The 22565-nt window shown below is 46.7% G+C and overlaps 1 protein-coding gene across 1 annotated transcript in view; it reads left to right on the top strand.

Moving 5' to 3' along the window:
- Nucleotides 1–9162: 9162 nt before the first annotated feature.
- Nucleotides 9163–22565, top strand: part of LOC146336125 (carbonic anhydrase 15-like) — a 66873-nt gene continuing 53470 nt past the window's right edge. The window contains exons 1-4 of the mRNA XM_084819263.1: nt 9163–9205; nt 18282–18397; nt 22136–22387; nt 22549–22557. Coding sequence (XP_084675389.1) covers nt 9163–9205; nt 18282–18397; nt 22136–22387; nt 22549–22557 — 420 coding nt within the window. The remainder of the gene's footprint in view (nt 9206–18281; nt 18398–22135; nt 22388–22548; nt 22558–22565) is intronic.

Genomic DNA, 22565 nt, shown 5'->3' on the forward strand with positions numbered 1-22565 from the left:
GTAACCTGGTCTGGTCTTAAGGTAGCTTCCTACGTTCCTGGAATCCAATTTAGATGGATGATAGCAGCTCAACAGCCTGCATCCTCACTGCGCATGGAATTAAGCTGTAATTCTTTGAGGATTCTGTGACAAACACCAATGCTATCTTCATGCCAGCAGGTTTGGTCTCAGCATGGGGTTCTCCCACACCTCTTTTTCTCTCCCCCCAACCCCCCTAGCTTAAACATTCAGTTGTATTTGCTTTATATCAATGTTTTGATCATGGAAAGTTCCTGCAATACCCCTTTCTTGCTGCAGAGGTCTGTAGCTGCAAGTACAAACTTCTTAAGGATGTGGTTCCTGAATTAAACTGAGTATTCAGGCTTTTCAAGTCCTCCCCCAGGCCACTCCCCCAATAGATGCACAACGTCATTGCTTTAGAGACTAAGCTAAAGCTCTAAAGCTCTGGGATGCTATTGGGCTTTTAGATGACGGAACAATAATGCAGTTTAAAAGGGGATGGTGTTTGAAACCTTGCAATTCTAACTAGCTGCAAAAGGTGTCACAAATGCGGTGAGTTTGTTTTGATTACCGTCCTCAGTTTTTCTCAGTATGCAATAAGCACAATCTTTATTCATGGTTTTCTAGGCTGCCTTTCAGCTGAAGCGTCCAAGGTGGTTAGCTAAACAAAAGATTTAAAAAAATGAATTAAAATCTGCACCGCCACTAAAAAAAATAAATAAAACCAGTTAAAAACGAGCTAGAAGCAACAGTAAAGCAAGAAACAACAGAAACAGAATTATCCTTTAAAGTTTGGGAGGGAGGTCTTGGATAAAAACTGAAGATATTACTGGGTGTGTAATCCCAGGGAAATCTGAGAAGTCACTGTTTGGCTATATAAAAAAATCTGATTTTTGGCTGAAGATGTAGGATTGATTACATGTCTGCTAACAGTTGCTATAAGCTGCATGGCAGCAAAATGGGAAAAATCCAACCCACCCTTCTACGCTAGGCTGGGTTTAGACATGGTCAATAGCCTATATGTATACACTGACTTCAGACAGAGACAGACAGAGAAGTAGTAACAGGAAAAATGTGGAAAATGGGTTGATAATTGGAAGGTTCAAGGTTCTTTTGTTCTTTTAAAATTGATACAAAGAAAGCCTGGGAAAATAAAATAGGTTTCAGCTGGGACCAAAAAGACATCAGCTGACCATTCACTACCAACTGCCCTGTGGAATTAACTAAGCGTTGAAGGTTGGAGGAGGAGGAGAAAGAGAGGCAGCCAAGGAACATAGGAATAACATTGGAAGTTGCCTTATGCCGAGTCAGACAATTGGTCTATCTAGCTCAGTACTGTCAAGACTGACCGACAGCAATGGCTCTCCAGGGTTTCAGGCAGGATTCTTTCCGAGCCCTATCCTGGAAATGCCAGGGATTGACCCTGGGACTTTCTGCATGAAAAGTTGTGTGCTCTACCAGTGAACTGGAGAATGTGGATAGGGAGACATTTTTCTGCCTCTCTCAAAATAGTAGAACCCGGGGTCATCCTATGACGCTGATTGCGGAGAGATTCAGGACAGATAAAAGGAAGGACTGACTCGCACAGCACAGAATTAAACTGTGGAACTTGCTACCGCAGGAAGTAGTAATGGCCACCAATTTGGATGGCTTTAAAAGGGCATTGGACAAATTCCTGGAAGAAAAGGCTCTCAATGGCTATTAGTCATGATGGCTATGTGCTACCTCCTGTACCAGAGGCAGTGAATCTATGTACACCAGTTGCTGGGGAACATGGATGGGAGGGTGCTGTTGCACTCATGCCCTGCTTGAGCATTCCCAGCCAACATTTGGTTGGCCACTGTGTGAACAGAATGCTGGACTAGATGGACCTTGGTCTGATCCAGCAGGGCTCTTCCCATGTTCTTATGCTCTTAACTATAGGCCCTCATCAGTGAGGCAGTGAATCTGGTCTAGCTTTCCATCAGGACCAGTCAGAATGCTAAAGGAGCTAACCAGAGTGCTGATCCCTATCCCCCAAATGGTTCCAGTACCTTGGATAGCTCCTTTTAGAGTTCTGGCTGGTTCTACCTGGAACCCAGAGCGGGTTCACTGCCCCACTGACACAGGAGTCACCAGCCTCCATGGGGGCCCTCCCATACTTCGAAGACACCAACTAGGTGCTTTTGCTGCAACTGCAACTCCAGGGGGTTTTTGTCTGTGGGCCCCTGGCAGGTTGTGGGCCCCTGGCAGGTGCCCAACCAGGCCTACCTTTGACACCAGCTGTGATGGATGTTATGACCTTTAAGGTTGTTTTTAATGTTTTACTGTGTTTTTATTTGATTACGGTTTAATGTTCTGAAATGTTTCTGAACTGCCTCGGTTGGTTTCAGAAAGGCAGTCTTGAAATACAACAAACAAACAAACTGGCCAGAAGACTAACAGCCACTGAGGTGTATGGATTCTGGGGCTGTGTGTATGTGTGTATTATCGCAATCTATTGTGAACTGCCTTGAGGATCATTCAGTCGCAAGGCACAGGAATCAGTCTTCCAAATAATCGTATTAATTAGAGCTATGCCCAAATGGCCTCTCAAAATTCTCCAGCCTACTTGTGGGCAGAGAAATTGGGGGGACAATTTCACCGAATATCTCCTAAGGGGAGGAGAAATTCTCCTACAGTTTCTCACAGAGAGGGCTCACTATTGGAAGGTGTTGTAGCACAGCTTCTTTCTCCCCCCGCAAGGGTTTTTGGTTTACTGCACTGCTCCTACAAGTGGCAACAGCAGCTGTTTTGAGGCTTCCACTCTTCTGAGGCAGAATTTTGAATTTCTTTTGGTGGTATTTTTGAGCTTACCTAATTACTGTGAGGTGGTTGAGGGTGCTGGGTGGGTTTTCTCTCTCACACACACTTCTTTCCATTGCTCTGCAGCCTCCCAGGCCACTTGTGCTTCCTGAACGGAAAAAAACCCATGGGAGGAATTGGCTCATGATGTCTTCCTCATGATAGCTTTAACTGAAGTGTGGGAATCCGAGGAGGCTTCAGGCTGCCACAGAGATGACTGTACAGTGACAGACAGGACACTCCTGCACACTCCTCAGCCACCTCATAAGTAAGGTAAGCACAGGAACCCCAAACCCAACACATGAGAATTTTTCCAAAGTTTCTCCTCCTTTGAATTTCTTTTCGAAAACCATTTCTTTTTTTTCCAATTGAATGAGAATGGTCGAAAAAAATGTGGGAAAATTTTTCAGCAGAGCACTAGTATAAATATCAGGCTGTCATTGATTTTTTTAAAAAATAGCAGCAACGGAACAATCAAAACCAGTAGCAATGATAACAAATGAGATAAGCAACCCTATGAACGAATTTTAAAGCCTAAGGCAAAAAGGTTGCCTCAGAAGAAACTGTTGCACTGATATTGTACTTCTTTGTACTTCTTTGTACTTCTTGGCAGGGGTCCTTTGGCTATTGGGTGGTATAGAAATGAAATGAATGAGTGAATGAATAAATGAATGAATGAATAAATAGCATCCACCTGGCAGAGCAAAGCAAGCTCATGAATTGCACAGTTTGGATCCAGTCATCGATTCCTTTGCATCTGCCATTAACACAGCTGCTACTATGTGTGTTTTTCTGACTATGCACTGGAATTCATTATGGAGAAGATGACTATCGTTATTTTGCCACTCGCCGAATCCTGTCCTGTTCAAGCGATTTCTCCAGGGATTTTGCGAGTTTTTGCCGAGAAAATCACCTTCGAACAGGGGTGTAGAATCTCAGTGGGCAAGAAAACAATGACAACATCAAAACAGCATTCAACTCAGCAGGCAGGAAGCAGATAAATCATCACCTATTCTGAATTAAAAGACCAGGGCATATAAAAAAAATATTTTTTACACCATGTCCACAATGGAACCAATTACCTAGAGACATGGTAGGCTCTCCCACACTGACTGGAGGCATTCAAGATGAAGCTGGACAGCCATCTGTCAGGGATGCTCTGACTTGGATTCCTGCATTGAGCAGGGGGTTGGACTCGATGGTCTTATAGGCCCCTAACAACCCTACTATTCTATGATTCTATGACCCTATGATTCTAGGCTTAGCTCCTAAAACATCTAAGGATATGTGCCAGGTGCACTGTCTTGGGATGGGCAGCACGAAGTTGGGTACCACTAAAGGAAAAAGTCCAGTCCTTAGTCACTACCCACTTAACCTTAGTAGGTGAAGGGTACCTGAAGAAGGGAACTGGCAGTGACCCTGGTCACTGTTTTGGCATCCAGCATACACCAGAGTAGCATGGAATTGGGTGGTGCTGGACATGAACATGAACTGAGAAACTTGGTTTTAATTTTTAAAAACCTCAAGACTGGATTACTGCAATTTGCTCTTGTGGGGCTGTCCTGGTCCGGAAGCTGGAGCTAGTGCAGAATGCAGCAGCTCAGCTGTTCTCAGGATCTGCCCCCTTTTCAGCATGCATCTCCTTTGTTGAGGGAACTGCACTGGCTGCCTATTTGCTACTGAGCCAGGTTTAAAGTTTTGCTCCTAGTGCATAAAGCCCTAAACGACTTGGGGCCAGGATACCCTTCTCCCTTATCAACCTGCCTGGTCACTGAAGTAATCAGATGGGATGTTCTTGGTGGTTCCACATGGACCTATGGCCTGATTGGAGTCCACCTGGAGTCTGGAGAAGAGCCTTCAGCATGGTGGCTCCCTTTCTGCAGAAATAATCTGCTTTTGGAGGTCAGGCAGGCACCAACATGATGTTTTTGGCACCTCCTGAAAACACCTTTATTTCAAGAAGCCTTCCTTGATTGACCAGCCACAGTTTGTATTGGTATTCTGTTTTGTTTTTAAGCTTTTAATATGGTGTTTTATTCTTTTTATCTGGTATTGTTCACTGCTCTGGAATCTGTTTAGATATGGAGTGGTATATACATGCTGTAAATAAAAGAAAATAAATAAATAAGCAAGTTTCTAGTCCTTAAGGATTCAATAGGCTGGGAAGTATGGGGTGGGTGGCCCATGCCTAATCAAATATTGAAAGCCTGGGTTAAGCTGGAGATGAGGGGAAGGAGAGGTTTGTAGATTTAGTGTTTTGCGGTGGCTTAGTGGTTAAGACGCTGAACTGCAGACTGGAAGGTCGGCAGGTCAGCAGTTCGAGACCCGAGTGCTGTGTGACGGAGTGAGCTCCCGTCTTCAGTCCCAGCTTCTGCCAACCTAGCAGTTCGAAAGCAAGAAATTGCAAGTAGATAAATAGGTACTGCCTCGGCGGGAAAGGTAACAGCGTTCCGTGCACCTTGGTGTTCAGTCATGCCGGCCACATGGCCACGGAAGCGCCTTCGGACAGCGCTGGCTCTTCGGCTTAGAAATGGGGATGAGCACCGCACCCTAGAGTTGGACACGACTGGTTGGGGACACCTTTACCTTTTTAATTTTTTTTTTTACCTTTTCGGTATATTTTAAGCTGTTTTTAAATTGGGCTTTAATCTAATTTTAATGAGTTAGCTTCTCTGGGATAAGAGTGGGTAACAAATGCAAATAAAATAAAAGAATTCATGGCAACTCAAAAAGAAAAGAGGAAGGCAGGTGTTGAGATGAGCTGTGCTGAGATTTTGTTGTTATGTATCATATCCTCCCTCCAATTCCCCCATCCCTACATCTGTTGCTGTTTTAGTCAACGCTTCCGGCTATTTGGAGCAAGTTATCTGTTGCTTCCAAATCCCAGAATAGGCACATCTCACGCTCTGTCACTGGTGTGAGATGGCTGAGGCAGCCCCATTCCTTTGGCAGGGCTCAGCTCCACCCACACCTTTCTGGCTTTGAGCTTACTCCAGGCAGAAGGGAATCTCCTCTTTCTCTGAGCTTGGCTTCCTTCGTCTCTTGGCAAAGTGTTTAGAATAATCCTCTGTCGGTACAGATCATAGCTCCGTGGTCCTGGCTGAAACTCGCACCGCATGGACAAGCAGGCTGGCCAATAGGAAACGCCAATAGGAAAGGCTCAGAGATATTCCCATCATGCATCTGGCTTGCACCACCAGGGAGTTTCCATCTCACGCCAATAGTTCTTGGCCTTGTTCTGGTGTTTTGCTGCTGTTGTTTTCCTATTAGGAATATGATTTTGCCGCCGCTAGCAGGTGTCCCTGTTCAGATTTTGGGAAGTGCGCTTGCGAGTATTAGACAGAGCGTGTGAGCAACAGCGACAAAGAAGCAGCTCCAGTCTCCTGCTGCCTTCAACCTTCATCTGTTGTGTTTGGCTGAACAACAAGGAGAGCTTCTCCCACCTGCTGTCAGGACAACTGTTCAGTTTGGGTTTTTAAACCGCATTCTCCCCCAGGGTCAGCCAATACCTTTCAACCCAAGCCAGCCATGAACCCTGCAGCACAGAACCGACACACATTTTCACGAGGCGGGATGGGGAGGGATTTGATGCAAGCATGCACATTTCCTCTCAGCTCTAATCCACATCACAGCAACCAGGACGTTTTTGCAGGGGCGGGTCAATCGATGCCGAAAGTTCTGAGCTCTGTATATTCATATCCCTGTGCACCTCTAAATAATGCATAGTGATTGACAAACACTCCCACTCTCCATTTGGAATGGGGCTGGGCAAATAGAACTGTTAAAAAAGAGAAGTCAGAAAAGAATTCTTAAGTCCCCCTAGTTTCGTTGTTCAGGCATGAGTGCCGTTGCTTATGTAGCCAGAATGACACCACCTGTGCACAAGAGAGAAATACCAGCAGACTCGAGAGAACTCCGAAGTTTGCAGAAGCACAAATAATATTTGGGCAGGAGACCATAAACAGGGTGACGTCCCCCTCCCGAACAGCCCAGTGAGGACTGTGTTGGCTCAGCAACCACAGTGTGCCCACCCACCCCAAAAACTAGCTGGGAGAGGAGATGGAATGGTGTGTCATGGAGAAGGGCATGGCTGGCTGAAAGCAACTGTGAACAGGAACACATATTGTTTCAGATCTCTCTTGTTCTTTTCTGGGCTTAGTTGCAAAACCTGGTCCCATTGCTCTCGTGGTGACAGCAGCAGCATGGTAGGGTCTGGATACCTCTCCCCACCTCTTCATGAGCCCCACTGAGCATGCTCAGTCCCCATTGGGCTGTGTTGGGTCCCCTCCCTTAAAGATTTTTCCCTCTGAATTCCCCCCGCCCCCACCAAGCCTGCTGATAACTCCCTCTTGCATGTGGGTGGTGCAGTTTTGGCTACAGAAGGATCCACACTCAGAGAACGAGTTTACCATTCGTATATAGGATAGTATAGATACCAGCCTTCCTCCAACTCGGCACCCTCCAGATGGGTTGGATTACAACCCATACCATGTTTGCTGGGGATGACAGGACACATAGTCCAACCCATCTGGAGGGCACTGGGTTGGGGGAAGACTGGTGTACAGGATATCTTTGCATCAAAGGCTTCCTGGAAAAGGTGGGTTTTGAGGTGAGATCTGAAGGAAGAATCATAGAATAGTAGGGTTGGAAGGGGCCTATAAGACCATCAAGTCCAACCCCCTGCTCAGTGCAGGAAACCAAGTCAGAGCATCCCTGACAGGTGGCTGTCCAGGTTCCACTTGAATGCCGCCACTGTGGGAGAGCCCACCACCTCCCTAGGGAATGGATTCCATTGTAGTCTTGCTCTAAGAATGTAGAATCCTACAATCATAGAATAGTAGGGTTGGAAGGGGCCTATAAGACCATCGAGTCCAACCCCCTGCTCAGTGCAGGAAACCAAGTCAGAGCATCCCTGACAGATGGCTGTCCAGCTTCATCTTGAATGCATTCAGTGTGGGAGAGCCCACCACCTCCCTAGGTCATGGGTTCCATTGTTGTGTTGCTCTAACAGTCAGGACATTTTTCCTGATGTTCAGCCGGAATCTGGCTTCCTGTCACTTGAGCCCATTATTCCGTGTCCTGCACTCTGGGATGATGGAGAAGAGAACCTGGCCTTCCTCTCTGTGACAACCTTTCAAGTACTTGAACAGCGCTATCATATCTCCCCTCACTCTTCTCTTCTCAGGGCTAAACATACCCAGTTCTTTCAGTCTCTCCTCATAGGGCTTTGTTTCCAGTCCCCTGATCATCTTTGTTGCCCACCTCTGAACCCTCTCCGGTTTGTCTGCATCCTTCTTCAAGTATGGTGCCCAGAACTGGACACAGTACTCCAGCTGAGGCCTAACCAGTGCTGAGTAGAGGGGAACTAGGACTTCCTGGGATTTGGAAGCTATGCTTCTATTAATGCAGCCCCAAATAGTATTTGCCTCAGCTTGTGATCTGCAACCATTCAAAGATCCTTCTCGCTTGTAGTATTGTTGAGCCAAGTTATCGCCCATCTTATAACTGTGCATTTGGTTTCTTTTTCCTAGGTGCAGAACTTGGCATTTATCCCTATTAAATTTCATTCTGTTGAAGAGAAAGAGGTGAGGTCATATAGGTGTTTCTTTTTAATGGGGGGTGGGGTGAATTTCAGGTACAAGGCAGAATACATACATTCAGCATATGATTATGTTGTCATCAGCCAGATTTTCTCAGTCCCGTAGCCACGTCTCTCCTTAAGGATCTGTGAGGCCATCACTGCCAATATGGCATTTAATCTTGGCTCAGGCTGCTTACATCAGGATGCTTCAGCCAGGAGATTCTTTTCAAGGCGATCGCATTAAGGATGTGAGCGGGTGTGCTACACCAGTGAATGTCCTTATTTGCAGAGAGCCGGCCCTGCAGAGCCCAGACAGACTTCCCAATCTTCGGAGAAGCGCAAGAGAGCTGGAGAAAGCCTGCTTCACCTTGCCAAGCCACCAAAAGATCTGCACTTTTCTTTTTCAGTCTTAAAATGGAAGGATGTCCTGCTCTTCTGGCCAGCATCTGCTTAATTAGGAGCAGGGAAAGAGAGCTGTCACGATCTTGCGGTGGGCTGGCTTTGAGTCCTCTAATTGAAGGGCTGCCAGAGGACAGCCCTCCACTGAAAGGCAGGGCTGGCGTAAAGGGTTGGCAGGGTTAGGCTTTTGCCAAGGGCCCACACCCCAGCAGGGGCCCCCTGGCAACAGCCCCCTGGAGTTGCCCATCCTCTTCCCTATTGCAACCTGCTTGTTCACCTCCAAAACCTTGAACCGGCACTGCTGAAAGGCACCCTCTATTTCCAGGTGTCCTCCATTGCTCGTTAACTGCCCACTGATCATGCGAACCCAGTCAGAGAGTCAGAAGACCCTGTTGGTTGGGGGTGAGCTGTGGTGTGTGGGGGAAGGGGGACCCCCCAAATCAGGTGCAGGGGCCTTCTGTTATCGGAGCCCTTCCTCTCATGGAAGGTTCTTTCCTCTTGTGGAGGGCAGATCCGGGATCTGTCCCCTTGTCTGAAACCCTGGAGAGCCAGTGTCTGAACTCAATGGACCTATGGTCTGACTCTGTGTAAGGCAGCTTCCTAGAGAAAATGTCAGAGGTGGCCCCCGCAAAGCAGAAAGCGTGGGAACACCCGCCTTAAAAGGACCCTTAAAAAAAATCATCCTAAACGAAGCGATTGATCCAGTGGAGGCTGGTGGCGCCAACGTCAGTGGGGCTACAATTCTGCTCTGGGTTTCAGTCGGAACTCTAAAGGAGTGATCCAAGGTGCTGAACCTATTTGAGGTATTGTGCTCAGCACCTCAGATCGCTCCTTTAGAGTTCTGACTGAAACCTAGAGGGGATTCACAGCCCCACTGACGTCGGAGCCCCCAGCCCCCACTGGATTGATGCCGCTGTAGTGAAGCTACAGCGAGAGAAATCACTTTGTAAGCATCAAGCCGAGCACTGAACCAGCTGGCTGCGGTCAGGACTGTCAGATACACCAGGTAGGTGAGGGTTAATTGCCCTCAACAGGAGGCTTTTGTCTTCCTCTTGGGGCAGCTGCAAAAATCTCTGCCCCCCCCCCCGCTCCCCCACTGCTATCGGAGACAAAGAGCCTTTGAGGGGAAAAGAACAGGGAGTCCAGAGCAAGGCCGTAGTGCTGGCAGACTAACATGGAGCAGAGTTGGAGCACTCTCCAGAGCAGGGGTGCAGAACCTCTTTTAGCCCAAGGGCCAAATTCCATTTTGGAGAAGCCCTCGGGGGCTGCATTCCAGTGCAGGGCGGGGCCAAAGGCAAAAGGCCAGCATATTGTAGCGTAAAGCTCTTACTGCTAGGAAGGAAGCCTTAGAAGAGGGGAAGAACTGCACAAAAGCTGGGGAACGGCCAAATGATTGGTGGTTGGGGAAAAGGGGGGGTGGGGCCAAGGGAAAGGGGCGTGGCCTTCTGGGGAACCCCTGGAGGGCCTGTTTGGAACTCAAGGCAAGCTGGATTTACCACCAGAGCCCAAGTTCTCCACCCAAAGGATCAACTCTACTCCTATCAAGGTAAGCTGCACTACTGAACATTTCTGGGTAGAAACAGCTTGCTTGCAGACAAACGAGCAAGCAGAAGTAGTGTTACACTAGCCTCCCCAACCTGATGCTCTCCAGACGTGCTGGATTACAGCTCCCGTTACCCCCAGCCAGCATTTAGAGGATGACCTCAGAAGGCTGGGGCATCTGAAGAAGGGCCTTAGATGATGACTGTAATATTCAGCCAGGACTCATGCAGGAGATGCTAGACCTCACTGGCTCTCACATCAGTGCTGAGGCTAAAGTCACACTGTACGTGCTCAGAGGCACTCTCCTCACAAGGTCCAAATTTAGTCTATGCACTAACATAAGAACATAAGAAAAGCCCCTTTGGATCCAGCCAAAAGTCTATCTAGTCCAGCATTCTGTTCACACGGTGGCCAACCAGCTGACTGTGGGATGCCCATGAGCAGGACAAGAGTACAATTGTACCCTTATGTTCATGTGCCCCACCCACTAGCATACCTAGGTACATTGTCTCTGATACAATGGAGCCCTCTGATAGTGGGCTTTCCCACACTGGAGGCATTCAAGATGAGGCTGGACAGCCACCTGTCAAGGATGCTTTGACTTGGAGTCCTGCATTAAGCAGGGGGTTGGACTCAATGGCCTTGTAGGCCCCCTCCAACCCTACTATTCTATGATTCTATGATATTGGAGGTAGCATGGAGCCATTAGGACTAGTAGACACAGATAGCCTTCTCCTCCATGGATTTGTCTAAGCCCCTTCTAAAGCCTTCCAAATTGCTGGCCATCAGTACATCTTGTGGTAGCAAATTCCATAGTTCAGCTATGTCCTGTGTGAAGAAGCCCTTCCTTTTATCTGTCCTGAATCTCCCTCCATCAGCTTCATGGGATGACTCCTTTGGGTTCCAGTATTCTGAGAGAGGGAGAAAAATATCTCCTTCTCCACTTTCTCCACACCATGCAAAGTTGTGTACACCTCCATCATGTCTCCCCTCAGTCGCCTTTTCTCGAAGCTAAACAGACCCAGATGCTGTAACCTTTCCTCACAGGGGAGTTGCTCTGCCCCTTGATCATTTTAGTGGCCCTTTTCTGCAACAGGCCAAGTTTCACAGGTCGAGCCCATCTGAACTCTGGCTGAATTGTTGCCCCGCTTCTACAGTTGGACCTTTGACTGCTTGTTTTTAATGGCTGGGTGGACAAAATCCCATTCTGCACTTCTTTGAAGCTGCTTTCCCTTGGTTTTGAGGAACCCACTGAGATTTTTCTCTAATTATCAGACCTCACTGGGTTATTCCAAATATGTATTACTTTCTCAATACTGCACTCTGGGGCATCATTAGGAGGTTACAGCCTTCATCCCCCCCCCCTTTTTTTTGCTCGTTCCCTGCTTGGTAGCCTCTCACATCAAGGCTTTTATAGCTTTATTTGAACGGTAGTTGCCAACACAAAAACCAAAAGCAAGACAGTTTGATTAATTTCATTACCAGCCATGCACAGAGGATGTAACTGGGTGGGGATGGGAAGAGGGAAGCCCCTACCTCTTAAATGATTTTTTGGTCCCACTCAAATAAGCCTGGTAGTGTAGTGGCAAATTCAGAAGTGCAAGGTCCCTTCATGACAGTCACAGCCACGCCCCCTTCTAAGATTATACAACGTTGTAAGATATACAGCCTTCAGCTGGGATCCAAAAACAGTGCAGCTGAGAGTAAGGCAGTGGTATTTCAATTGGACATCTGAGAAAAAATGCAGGGGTGTTAAAATCTTTTTCACCAACTCACTCACTCACTCACTCACTCACACACAAACATTTTAGGTTTTCAAAATATGATACTCTATGGAAGCTTCACCCTTTCAACTCACCCCTCATGGACAGATCCCTTCTCATTTAAATAGCCCCCTTGCACACTCCCTTAGCACCCCAACATTACCCATTAGCCTTCCCTAAGCTCCTTCATTATATCTCCCCCTCCCCCTCCAACAGAAACGTCCACACACCCAGCTGGATTGAACTACACACACACACACACACACACACACACACACGTGTAGTGGTAAATTTGGAAATGCAGGAGCTCACTGTGACAGTCTCCAAGGGCAGTCCATAAATTTCAGGCAGCTGTGCCGATCCATATCAACACACCAGTTCTAGGAGTTTTCATCTCCACTAGGAGCCCATCTTTGATAAAGCAAATAGGTTTTAATTGCCCATTCCACACCAAGTCATCCCTTTGCATTCCAACATGGAACAGTATATTGTTGCTTGGAAAATTCATTCCCTGCACAGCTACAGTGAGGATTGCAGCTAAGCTCAGAGGGAATGGGGAATTCTGAGCGGGGGCAGCAGATGACATGAGAGTCCCTGCTAATGAAAAAGTGTTGGGGCTGTGTCCACTACGCCACTGCTCTTGCCCCATGGATGGCTAAATGCTCTTGGAAAGAACAAATGAATGGTCCAGATGAATGAGTAAGTGGCGCAGGTCATACGCTTTCAGTATTATTCTTTATACCAGGGCTGTTGAACCTCTATTAGCCCAGGAACACTGCCAGTAACTAAACCTTAGGAAAGGCATTTCACACATTTAGAATTTGGGGGGGGGACTCCACAAAAGTCTGCATTTCTGTTGTGCTGATGTGCTCATGGCAAAGATCTGTAAACAAGTCTTTTTCAAGGGTCTCCTTTTCACTTTGCAGCAGCCTCTTGGAGAAGCCCAAGTCTCTTCACTTTGGCTACAGTGTTTTGTGTGTGTGTGTGTTTTGCTTCCATCAATTTGTAAAGTGTATGTAATTGGCTAATAATGCTCATTTGCATTACAAATGCCTCTCCTCTCTGCTTTGTCTTCCACATCAGTACTGATCAGACAGTAACGTAAATAGCTGGAGGAGAGACTCTATGGGGCTTTAAGCCTCCAAATCATGTGTAGACTATACCTTCTGCCAACCAAATATTTTAGCATGCTTTCCAACAATGGAGAATCGGCATGCTTGAGGGGAAAGCTGTATTGGTCAGCTAGATATTTCAGGACTGGGTTTCAAATGAACAGCTAGCCTGGCTCAATCCTAAAGACGTTTACTTAAAAGTGAGTGCTCTTAACATCGCAGTGGTACGCAAGACAGCATATATTGCAATAGCCATGGATTCCCCACTGGATCTTTGGCAAATTGCATAGATCCATAGTTTGTTCTGTCTCCAGGATGGAGAGTATATCCCGAGGATGACTAATGAGATCTTAAATATGGTTTTTAAAAAAATATTTCCTTGATTTGTTTTCTCTCCCCACCCCTATTTTTTAAAATTGAAATGAAAAATTGAAATAGCAGTAAAGCCTGTACAAGTCACTGAAAGGTTATGGCAGGGGGTGGAGGAATGCAAGAGAGACCAGTGTCATAGGTAGGTATAAAATGGGGTCTATAAAATGGGGGCCCTTTGTCCTGTCCAATTCTGAAATTTGGTTCAGAATATGAATTTATCTAGTACTCAGCTGCATTACAAATCAAGCCCCATTTTCACTTAGAAATTCATCTCTGTTTTGGAGTGTTACATGAGATTTGCGCATTGAGCAGTGTTCAGGCTGATGATACTGTTCATAAGCGCATATGCACAAATTCTTTAATGGGAACCTTTTACCAAAACGCTCATCGCTTGCAGCAACTGATGTAGCCAGGCCACCAAACCAAGCTTGAGGTCCCAATCCGGCCTTCCAAGGTTCCTCAGAAGTCTACATCCCCTTTTCCCCAACTACCAATTGTTTGGTGGTTTCCTGACATTTGCACTCCCCCGCCCTTCTAAAAGGGTGAAATGCCTCTCCTGAGGGATGCAGTACCAGCTAAAATAGGATGGTATTTTTAGCCCCTCCCCTTTTGCTTTTGGCCCTGCCCACTTTTGCCTTCAGCCTGCCTACTACTGGAATGCAGCCCATGAAAGTTTCTTCAGAATTGAATGAAAGAGGTTAACCAACCCTGCTATTAGCTGTTAGGGACTTGAGGAGGGTAATTTGCTCTTCTACCCCACTGTACAGAGGAAAGACTGAGCAGGATTATCTCGTGACTGGAGAATGAGAGTTTCCTCGCCCTTGTTTAACTTGCAGAAGCAAAATCCATTATGCAAAACCAGAAGCTATTTGCGCATTTTCTGCGATTTTTCCGCAATACACATGCAGAATTCAGCATTTGGGGGCGGGGGGATGTTTTGCTTCTGCTCATAGTCCAGGAATTACACATAGCCCTGATAATAGACAGTAATTAAATCATGTTGCACACATAGATCAATGACAAAAATGGCTGCAGGTAGCAGATAAATGTTGCTCGCCATTTCTCAGAAATGACAGTTACAATTTGTGAGTTCTTACCATGCAGCAAAAGAGCTTGTGCTGACGCATTCTGCCTGGTGATAAGCACTCAGACCTTAGGTTGTGTATATTCCCCACCCCCAAAGGTTTGCATTGCATTGCAATCTGCAGTCTGGTGTAGCATTTGGCATTGTGAGAATCTGAATTCGTGTGTGTGTGTGTGTTTTAAAGTCGTTAGTCCTCATGAGGAAATCACTTTGGAAGCATCTTCATTCCCTTGCCCGGTCTTGATTCCCTTTTGTCACCTTTTCTTTGCCCAAAATTCCAAGTGCATTGAAAGACTGACTCATATTAGAAGCCTAAAGTAAGGCAAAGCAACTGTATACAAGCACTTATAACTCATCGGAGCCCCCACCCCCCCATGGGGTAACACAGGAGACTAGAGTTTGAATCCTGGTTGGGTCATAAAGCTCGCTGGGTGCCCTTGGTCCAGTCGCTTTCTCTCAGCATAACCTATCTTACAGGGTTGTTGTGAGGGTAACCCCATTCATGTTTGCCATTCTGAGATCCATGGGGGAAGGGCAGGATATGAATGTGTTGATGAAAATAAATGCAATAATAAATGATTTCTATAGCCAAGTATTATCGTGGAATCTGGTATCCTGAGAGTCAAACCAGCCGTGATGTTATTCATGTAGTTAGTAATGGCATTTGTTAGAACTAGTGCTTGAATTAGCTTTTTTTCTCCTTCCTTCCAACCCCTTTTCCTTTTGCATTGTGTCTTTTCAATTTTATGTCTGCGGGCAGGGACTGACTTACTATCTGATCGTTCGTTCGTTCGTTCATTCGTTCATTTCATTTGTATCCCGACTTTTTTTCCTCCTTAAGGAACCCAAGGCGGCATACATAATCTTCCTCCTCTTCCTCCTCCTCCATTTTATCCTCACAACAACAACCCTGTGAGGTGGGTTGGGCTGAGAGTCTGTGACTGGCCCAAAGTCACCCAGTGAGCTTCCATGGCTGAATGGGGACTAGAACCCGGATCTCCCAACTCCCAGTCCAACACTCTAGCCACTCCACCACGCTGGCTCATTGTAAATGTTGTTGTGAGTGTTCAGAACATGACAATGCGTGGGGATGGATTTCTGCATTTATAATCCTCGAGAGCCTTCAGATCCTATCGCCAAACTAGACAAGATGTTGGGAGATCTGTGATAGTTCAAAACAGCCCTGGGACTGGGGAAGTGGCAATGGGGAAGGGATATTTAACTCCTTTCCCTAAGTTTTCTTCTCAGTCTGAACCCTCATGAGGGAAAGCATGCAAGTATCTCAGATTGGTGTCTGTCTATATGACATTTTCTTCTGCAGGGTCAAATAGATATTCTGAAGTGGGGGAGTTAGATTGGGAAAAATGATATGGGGGGATGGGTTAAGAACTCCAATATCAGGGGCAGTGAGCTTATGTACACCAGTTGCTGGGGAACCTGGGTGGGAGGGTGCTGTTGCACTCATGTCCTGCTTATGGGTTCCCAGTCCACAGCTGGTTGGCCACTGTGTGAACATAATGCTGGACTAGATGGACCCTTGGTCTGATCCAGAGGGGCTCTTCTTGCGTTATACCAAATCTGATTAGCTCCCCACTCCATGACTGCTTTGAAAAACAGCAACAACAAATACTTGCGGGAAATTTGATCACAGACCTCTCATTGTCTCATTGAGTTTGGTCCCCTTCCTCATTTTTATTCTTACATTACTCCCATTGAAATCAGTTGCTCTTACTTTTCTAATAAACATGCTTAGATGCTCAGTCTTACAGCCCCATCCTTTTCAGGTTTACTCGGATACATAAATAAATGAACAAAGTAAATCCCACTGACATCGACAGGATTTACTCCCAAGTAAGTCCACAGAGGGTCGCGGCATTCGCTGTAGAACCTCGGCTTTTGTTTTTGCTTAACTGCATAGTGCATTGTGTTGTCTAACTGTCCCTTGTCCGGAAAGGGCCTTTCTGGCCAATGATGTAACAGTCCTGGATCGCTTGAGTGACAGAATGGGTGGGGCCAGAAAATAGCACTGGGTTTACTGAGTGCCACTCCGCTGTTCCGCATGAAGGAAAGGATTTTGTTTTGCTTAAGGGATGGCAATTAATGCGAGGGATGTGCTGCTGGAGGCGGGGATAAAACCGGCAGGGGCGAACATGTTCAAAATTACAATGTTAATGCTACGAGGCGTTTTCCTCGGGTAGCTCATCAAAGACGTGGAGAGGACTCAATGCACCTGGGCTAATTAAAACCTGTACGTCTTTGACAAGTTAAGTGAATGAAGTTTGAAAGATTGCAAAGGTAGATAATCCGATATATATGTTGTTTAAAAAACGATGTTCTTCAAAGGAATTGTATTAAAGGTATGTTAGATTTCCATGCCCCTCCCCATTCCATTATCCTGGGGTGGGGCCTCTTAGATGTGGATGAACTACAACTCCCATCATCCCTAACCATTGGCCACATTGGGTGGGGATAATGGGAGTTGGAGTTCAATAATGTCTGGAGGATTCTGCAATTTGCTGGAATTTGCTGGAAGTAGAATTAAAAATAGTTCCATTCAGCCAAAGTCCTTCCTATCAATGCTGAATTTAGGCTTCTTGTGTTTGCAGGTTCAGCCAATGTTTCAGCATTCTCATGATCCAGAGTTGGAGGATGAGTGATGGACAGCCTCTGATTTGTTCCTTGATTAGCGTTTCTGAATTGCCCCAATGTCAGTTTTTCTGAATTGCCCCAGCATCAGTTTCTCTTCCCACAGCAGGGAGGGGGGCTTTAATGATCAATTTCCTCTAGTTTTTTTTTCTTTCCCCCCTTTTAATAGTGAAATACTGAAACAGCACTGAAAATAGCATGATTTTGTTATTAGAAAAAGATAAGGACAAAAATAACAAGAAGAAACCAATAATTAAAGAGTCATTTCCCCACTGGGAAGAGAAACGGACATTGTGGCAATTCAGAGAGGCTCAGTGCTCTAGAGTCCTATAAACATGGGAAACTATGTATAGACTGCTGCTTCAGTCTAAGTGTCAGAATTTAGAACAGTTCAAAACTCATCTTTCCATGGACCCACATCTTCAGCCTTGTGTCGACTCTGTATAAAAGCCTTGCCTGGTTATTTTTTTTGCTGCTGGGCAGCTGAATAGCTTCAAAGAACTCCTTGCTTCAATGAAACAGCTGCTTTGTCGATTTGGATCACTCCCACGAATCAATGGGTTTTGCCATATATAACAACTGCAAAAAGAAGATTAATCTTCTCATATTTGGAGCCTGCCTGTTTTCGAGCAATATGGGAATAAGGCAATTGATGGCTACTAGTCACTATGTATGGAGCTTCCATTTGTGTTCAATCAATCAGTCAATCAATCAATCAATCAATCAATCAAATATTTAGAGGCAATGTGCCTCTGAATGCCAGTTTATTATTTATTTATGCTACGTTTATACCACTTAATATCCTAAGACCTCTAAGCGGACAGCATAAAACCAATATAAAAAGAGTGAAAGAACAAGAAAAGCAATAAATACGTAAAAAACTTTACAACAAGACAATCATAAAGAGGGTCAGGGTCCTGATACATTAGAAGTCAGCGGATGCCTGTGTAAACAAATAGGTCTTCAAGTGGAGTTCCAGAGGGTGAGTGCCAGTACGGAGAAGGCCCGCTTAGGTGCTGTTACTTGTCAACACTCTGTTGGTTGTGGAATGACCAAGAAGGCCTCCTTAGATGATGTCAGGGAGAGACTGGGTGTATATGGCGGAAGGGGGTCAGCTAGGTATCCTGGTCCTGAGTTATTTAGGGAAGCAACAGCAGAAGAGAGCTGTTGCCCTGGTGGTCTACTTTTGGGCTTCCCATAGGCATCTGGTTGGCCACAGTGGGGAACAGGATGCTGGACTACCTTGACTGAGCCATGGCATTCAAAACAAGGATTAGGTGGTTAGAGACCTTTGGCTATTGGGCAGTGTAGAAATGTAATAAATAAATAAATGGGTTGCCTGGATCAGCAGATCTGACAGAAAGAGAGTGAATGAGAAAGCTGGCTTCGCCTGTTCATATGGTCTGGGTACACAAAAACATAGGAAACGGCCTTAAACGGAGTCAAGACCCTTGTTCCATCTACCCCAGTGTAGTCAACACTGACTGGCAGCAGCTCTTCAGGTGTTCACAAGGATTCTTTCCTTGCCCCACCTGGAGATGCCGGGGATCAAATCTGGGACCTTCTGCATGCAAAGCAGGGGCTCTACCCACTGAGCTACGGCTCCTCCTTCTGTGTGGGTGTTCTGTATGTTGTTAAAGTGAACCCAGGAATTACTTCAATGGTGCTGTAGAGCTGCCTTCCCCAAACCGGTGCCCTCCAAACACATCAGACTACTAGCCCCAGCACATATAGCTGGCTGGGGATGCTGGGAGTTATAGTCCAACACCTCTGGAGAGCACTAGGTTAGGGAAGGAGATGCTGTAGGGAGTTGGCAACAGGGATCTGTTAAGTGCGTCATTCTCCAGCCTCTGTGATAACCATCCAGGAATATGGAGGAACCTAGTAATGTATGGCTGTGAGAGCTGGACTATAAGGAAGGCTGAGCGCCGAAGAATTGATGCTTTCGAACTGTGGTGCTGGAGAAGACTCTTACGAGTGCCCTGGACTGCAAGGAGGTCAAATCAGTCCATCCTAAAGGAAATCAACCCTGACTGCTCATTGGAAGGACAGATACTGAAGCTGAAGCTCCAATATTTTGGCCACCTAATGCGAAGAGAAAACTCCCTGGAAAAGACCCTGATGCTGGGAAAGACTGAAGGCAAAAGGAGAAGGGGACGGCAGAGGATGAGATGGCTAGATAGCATCACGGATGCAATGAATATGAACTTGAGCACGCTCCGGGAGAGAGCGCAGGACAGGAAGGCCTGGCGTGCCATGGTCCATGGGGTCACGAAGAGTCGGACACGACTGAACGACTGAACAACAACAACAACAAGTCTGTCTGAAGGCCCATAATACAGCAGGCTTGCTGAAGCTAAGCTGGTCTAGGTCTGGATGGATGGCCACCTGGAAACATACGAACTCTACAAGATGTTCCACGATGGAAGAAATATGGGATATGAATGTAACAGATAAAAAATTTGCAGTGCCCTTCTCCTCCAGCTTCTCTGATGAAAGTCGGGATATGCATGTATGCGCTTCGAACAGCCTGTTCTTTCACAAAGGATCACCTCGATCTCTTCCTCTGCCCTGCCCACCCCCTTCTACTCTCCCAAATAGCTGAAAGCTCTTCTCTGCCTGCTGTACGTGCAGATGCTGACTTTTGAATCTCCCCTTTTCTGTCTAAACATGCATAGGACTGCACCCTTAATACACTTTATGGAGATATTTCGTTTTTCTTTTGCCATGTGAATTGGGGAGTGCTTGTCTGCTCAACGTTATTCTGAGTCAGACTATTGGTACCTCTAGCACAGTTTTTCTCTACATTGACTGGCAAGAGGGCTCTGGGGTTTCAGATAGGGCTTTTTCTCCTGCCCTGCCTGGAGATTAAAGCTGAGACCTTTTGCATGCAAAGCACCAATGAGTTACAGATGCTCTTAATGAACATAGGACGCCACCTTAAACTAAATGAGACCAGTTCTGTCTAGCTCAGTATACACAAGGGGTGCCGAATCTCTTTCAGCCCAAGGGTCAAATTCTATTTTGGAGAAGTCCTTGGGGGATGAGTGGGTGGGGGGAATAAAAAGAACATAAGAACATCAGAAGAGCCCTGCTGGATCAGCCCAAGGGTCCATCCAGTCCAGCATTCTGTTCACACAGAGACCAACAAGCTGTTGACCGGGAACTCACAAGCAGGACACAAGTGCAACAGCACCCTCCTGTCCATGTTCCCCAGCAACTGGTTTACACAGGCTCACTGTCCCTAGTTCTGGAGGTAGCACATAGCCATCAAGACTAATAGCCATTGATAGCCTTTTCCTCCTGGAATTTGCCCAACCCCCTTTTAAAGCCATCCAAATTGGTGGCCATCACTACATCCTTTGGTAGAGAATTCCATAGCTGAACTACGCACTGTGTGAAGAAGGAGACGTCCTTCTATCTGGCCTGAATTATGCATTCTAGTGGTGGGTGGGGCTAAAGGCAAAAGGGGTTTATGCTAACATATTTTTGCTTGATGCTCGTATTGTCAGTCACTGAACCTTAGGAGAAGCATTTCAGCCTTTTAGAAGGTGGTGGTGGTGGTGGTGGGGAGAAACGGCAGAAAATCTGGGAAAGCACCAATTGATAGGTGATTGGAGGAAGTGGCTGGGGTCTGGGGGACCCCAGAGGGCTGGATTGGGACCCCAGGTGAGCCAGCTGTGTCTTCCCAGGGCTGAGGTTTTGTGCCCCTGGTCTACATCACCCTTCCCCAACTTGATGCCCTCCAGATATTTTGGACTGCAACCCTCAGCGTTCCTGACCATTGTCCATGCTTGCTGAGGCTGATGGGAATGGAGGTCCAAAACATATAGAGGGCACCAGGTTGGGGAAAGATGATCTATACTGTTTGGGCAGTGGCTCTCCCAGGTTTCAGACAGCAATGTTTAAAAGGGGATCGGACACATTCATGGAGGATAAAGCTATCAGTGGGTACTAGTCCTGATGGCTCTATGCTCCCTCCAGTGTCAGAGGCAGTATATACATATATATTAGTTGTTGGGGAACTTGGGCGGGAGGGTGCTGTTGCACTCATGTCCTGCTTCTGGGTTTCCTGTCGGCAGTTGGTTGGCCACTGTGTGAACAGAATGCTGGACTAGATAGACCCTTGGTCTGATCTAACAAGGCTCTTACGTTTCTAATTTTTCCTAGCCCTATCTAGAGATGCCAGGGACTGTAGCTGGGCCTTTTTGCATACAAATTATGCACCAAACTACTGGGTTATATCCATAGGAACGTAGGAAGCTGCCTTATACTGAGTCAGACCCTGGGTCCATCAAGCCCAGTATTGTCAACACCGACTGGCAGCGGCTCTCCAGGGTTGCAGGCAGGCTTTCAGGGGACGCCGGGGATCGAACCTGGAACCTTCTGCATGCAAAGCAGGAGCTCTACCCACAGAACTACACCCCTTCCCCCAAAGCCCTGCTGCAATGAGCAGATGACGCGTTCCACAGCACGGACTTCAAAGTTATCATCTGCTCATTGCTGCAGACGAAGCATCTGTCAACAGAAGAAAGAAAAGCACTGTCATTGTTGTCAGTGCTGTTTTATTTATACACCACCTTTCCATATATATCATGCTCCCAGAGAGGCTGTTGAGGCTGATAGAAAAGTTGGCAACCTTAGCCGCGGCTTCTGAATCACTTGCCAATCTTCTGCAGTTCTCTTATAGCCCTTTTGATTTCCTTGGCATCTCCTCTTGCCTAAGAGGAGACATCAGATATCTGGCCTGGCACAGCCGCTGCCAGGTCAGGGGACAATGCTCTTCCCCAGCCCGATTTTTTTTTTTCCCCAGCTGGCTTTTCATGCTGTCTTCTCAGAAGACAAGGAGTTAAAAACTCAGCCCCAGTCTCCTTGCGATGAATATTTAACAGCAGCCAGTACACAGGCTGGAGCTCTAGATCGCCCTGACGGCAGTGGCTGGTTTAAAAGCTGGTCAGACTTCGCTCAGAGGGACTTTGAAAAGCAGGCAGAGGAGGAAGAGGAGGACGGCCAAGCCGAAGACCCATTGTGGGACTTGGAAGCGTCTCTTTTTCTTAATGTGGCAGTGAGGAGCAGAGGACACTGCTTGGCATATGCTCACGGCCCCGGGATTCCCTACAACAGCTCTTCCTGGGTCTTCCTGTCACCCTAATCTTCCGGCTACAGTGAGGATGCCCAGTCTTCTTGGGATAACTTTTGTCACTTTGCCTTTTGTCCTCCAAGCAGGCACAGCAGGTGAGCTG

The sequence above is a fragment of the Heloderma suspectum genome, chromosome 13 (assembly GCF_057233095.1).
Source record: "Heloderma suspectum isolate Gila_16-S chromosome 13, 16-S_ref, whole genome shotgun sequence".
Taxonomy (NCBI): Eukaryota; Metazoa; Chordata; class Lepidosauria; order Squamata; family Helodermatidae; genus Heloderma; species Heloderma suspectum.